Genomic DNA, 3,461 nt, shown 5'->3' with positions numbered 1-3,461 from the left:
TTCATTCTTCTATCATCTGGAATCCCGTAACATGGACTGCTTGCACAAGGACTTTCAAATAAAATATGTAAAAAAGAGATGGGATCACCAAAAATTATTTATTTATATCACAAAAATTTTGTGGACAGGGTAATCATAATAGAAAACAAATGTATTACAGTGATCACTTTCACAAAACTTAGAATTGTCTTGCCTGTTCTTGTCCCTCGTTCCTAAATTGTTTACCAATTTCATGTAAGCAGTCTAAGCCACCGACAACAACTCCTTGAGATATAGTTCAGGTGCAATACGCATATATAGTTTCACGTTAAAATCATTGTGACCACGAATGGCTGGGCAGCAGCTCCCCCAGCAGTCATGTTCATCATGGATGTTTCAACCTTAAAACAAGAACATTAAAAAGCAGGCAAGAATAATTTGAGTTAAAGCGTATAGCCAGGTCTGGGCTAGTGATAAAACATCATTTTAGACTAAAGGCAACACTGGGCTGACTTACCTCCAGAAAAATCTAGTTTATCAAGAAAACTTCTGATGTAGGAAATAACTTTTGACCTGGTCTTAAATATTTCCAGAACCTCCATGTTTAACATCAAATCCAAATAAAGCTGCCTGTACTGAGTTTCCTAGTATGAAATTTTCCACTAATCATAAACAGATTTCACGTAGGGCACATACAATCAAATGCATTTAAAATTACTCGCAGAAATCACTGGATGGACGCATAGAAAAGAGACTACAACATGTGTAGAGATGTGAAAATATAAGGTGTAATAGAAACTTAAAAAATATAGAATCTAGTGTACCCACTAAGCAATTAAAGAAATGTTCAAGTACTGGTGCTTGGTTCAGAAACATTTTCTTTCCATTAATCTTACCATGAAGCATGAAAATAATAAATAATAAATAAATAGTAGTTAGCTGCTCCATATCACGAAAGATATCAACTTGATACATTGTTTGGACTATAAGTATTCAAATAACAATCTCAAAGTTCATTGTGAATCATCGTTTGTCTATGTGCCACTTTTAGATGGAATGCTCTGTGGTTAAGAACATGAAAAAGGATGATTAAAAGATATAAAAAATGGTTTTACTAAAATATAAGTCATAGAGTAAGTCCTATGAAGTGATGACAGGAAAATCAAGTTATAATCATAGCCCAGAGAATTGTGGCTCTGCCATGGAGAAATAAGCATTGTTTATATTATAGAACTATCTAGTGGTTCATCATCCATATTATACACTAACTTGTCTACCAGAGACTCCTGCTCCAATAAGCAAGTATATGATGCATATACCCATCAGACCAGTGGTGCATTAGTTGGATTCCAAATTTTTAGTTTCTGGATTCTGAGGCATGTATGATTTTGTGCATACGTTGGTTAACTTTAAAAACACCAACTATAAGAATGTCCAAAAACTCGATGGGTATCTTCGATAGCTGATCTTTCAATGTATAGGCCTCAAGATTTCTACCACTCTCTGGGACCCAAATATCAGTCATCTGTCCAGAGTAGAATATTCAACATCTGTGAAGCGACACACTACTGACACATTACTGATGTATGTAATCAGTCAGCTGATAAAAAAAACCAATGTCGCCTTAGCATTGTCATAACCAGGACCAATTCCTGGTCATGGCATCGTATGTAGACAATGAGATAAAACAACAAATGTTTTTGGAATAATACTCAGCTCTCCCCTTATACTTAAGTACCACTAGAGTAGATTTCTGAGATAGGGAAAATTACACGAAGAAACCGGAAAAGTGCATGTGAAACCAAGATATTTAATCACTTGACAAGGGACTATACAACCATACCAATAAATGTCATACACACTGCCTAAAATAACAGTGACCACATCACACCCACGGGAAACAAATAGTTGACAACTTAATTATCCTCAGTACAGTCATCGTATGCCATACAAAACAACAAAAACCTTAATTTCAAGGCCTAAAAGTGGCAATGAAATAAATAAACTCTCTCACAGCGTGACAGCATATTTAAAAAAGCATCAGCTATGGAAGTGTTGTCAATTACTACCTTGCATCAGCCATAACTTGAACTTTAGCCCCATCACCATGCAAATCATAAAAGAACAGCTTTGATGATGATGAACCCTTGTTCATAAGCCGCCCTTCCAAATGAAACATCTATAACATCAATCAAAAGTAACACACCATTATAGCACTCGGAATAAATCACATACAGAATATCTAGTACCAGCTATTTTTCTTCAACATCCTCAAGATGATCTCCGCTATTTAAACTTTCATATCTCTTTACATACTCAGGGATAGTCTATTTAGCTTCAAATTTGTGAGGATACGGATAGCTTCCACTTTCCTTCTGAGCAGCAAGAATTAGAAACCTCAGTCCATTTTCAAAATATTGCTGCAAGAGTTCAAACATTGCATTCAGTGAAACAGTCAAGATCATCTCGGTATACAGCCAAAATAATTCCCATTCCAACACCATATAGGTAACACGAGACAGACAAAAACGCAAAAGAACACAACTAAAAAATTAAAATAATATACTAGGCATACCGTTGGATCCATGCCCTCATCTTCGGCAGCAGCAGGTTTTTTTGCCTGTTGCTCCGGCTTGGCAGAGGCCTGAAATTTATGCCAATGTCATCATGATAAGTAATGACTAGAAAAGTCATCATAATAAGTAATGACGAGATAAACACATTAAGTATATACTGGAAGCCAAGGATTAAAGATGGAATTCATTCAAACACTAAAATTATTTTCCCTCGAATATAAAAAATGTACAAAGTAGTTAGTTGGAGGAAATATGAAACAGATATATAAGCCATTTTTACAAAAGGTTTACCTGATCATAATAACATCTATCATGAATTTCAAATTGATAAATCAACAAGAGAATACCAAAGCACTCTTTTTTTAAGAATACCATGAGAAATTACTGTGAGTACACACACTGCATTGTGTTTCAAAATACATAAAAGCAAATAAATTTGCATAAATCTCGAGCATATTAAAATAACGTGCAGAATACAAAAGATAGAGTAACCAAATTAATCCAAAAATTAAATAAAATCCATTAATCAAGTAAATTTTTATAAAGAATCAATATTTGTTTATGACTCCAGCTTCTGCTTCACGATACAAATGCAAAAAATTATACTTCCCCAGTTCACATTAAAATCTTCACCTTTTGCATGTTTACTCGTACCCTGCTACATTTTGTCGTACTAGCTTTAAATTTGATTCAAATGCAAATAAAAAAACTCATAAACAGAGCAAATGGGTATGAATTGCAGGACAGCCTCACACCTAGATATAGTCCTTTTAACAAAATTCTTCATCAGACTAAACAATATACACAGAGACTAAAATCCTCGGTCAAAAAATCATTGAAAAATTGGCAAAAATTAGAGAACCAGGCCCAAAACAGGGAATTAAACAACTGACGGAAATCGGCATT

At 34.5% G+C, this 3,461-nt stretch overlaps 1 protein-coding gene across 6 annotated transcripts; it reads right to left on the bottom strand.

Annotated features, from left to right (window-relative positions):
• Positions 1 to 3,461, bottom strand: LOC142554492 (lysine--tRNA ligase, cytoplasmic-like). Of its 6 annotated transcripts, none has more exons than XR_012822202.1 (5): positions 3,189 to 3,461; positions 2,555 to 2,623; positions 2,229 to 2,399; positions 2,049 to 2,142; positions 1 to 609 (listed from the first exon to the last, which is right to left on the bottom strand). XR_012822202.1 is itself a non-coding variant. In XM_075665162.1 (5 exons), the coding sequence occupies exons 1-5, from the start codon at positions 3,195 to 3,197 to the stop codon at positions 376 to 378; spliced, it is 306 nt and encodes a 101-aa protein (XP_075521277.1). In that variant the 5' UTR covers positions 3,198 to 3,461; the 3' UTR covers positions 1 to 375. The 6 variants fall into 6 exon arrangements, 1 of the variants encoding a protein (XP_075521277.1); XM_075665162.1 differs by lacking the exon at positions 2,229 to 2,399 and having other exon boundaries at positions 1 to 380; positions 497 to 609; positions 2,049 to 2,158; XR_012822201.1 differs by having other exon boundaries at positions 1 to 623; positions 2,555 to 3,461.

The sequence above is a fragment of the Primulina tabacum genome, chromosome 1 (genome assembly GCF_025594145.1).
Source record: "Primulina tabacum isolate GXHZ01 chromosome 1, ASM2559414v2, whole genome shotgun sequence".
NCBI classification, from domain to species: Eukaryota; Viridiplantae; Streptophyta; class Magnoliopsida; order Lamiales; family Gesneriaceae; genus Primulina; species Primulina tabacum.
Note: the sequence above shows the minus strand (reverse complement) of the source record. Positions and strands in the feature narration are given on the sequence as shown.

Bases quoted from the DNA above. Each gene is read 5' to 3' on its own strand.
- LOC142554492 (XM_075665162.1), bottom strand. The intron at 2,159-2,554 runs GTATGCCTAGTA...TTGATGTTATAG, and splicing joins ATGAGGGCATGGATCCAACG to ATGTTTCATTTGGAAGGGCG. The intron at 610-2,048 runs GTAGTAATTGAC...AACTCAGTACAG, and splicing joins CAAGTTATGGCTGATGCAAG to GCAGCTTTATTTGGATTTGA.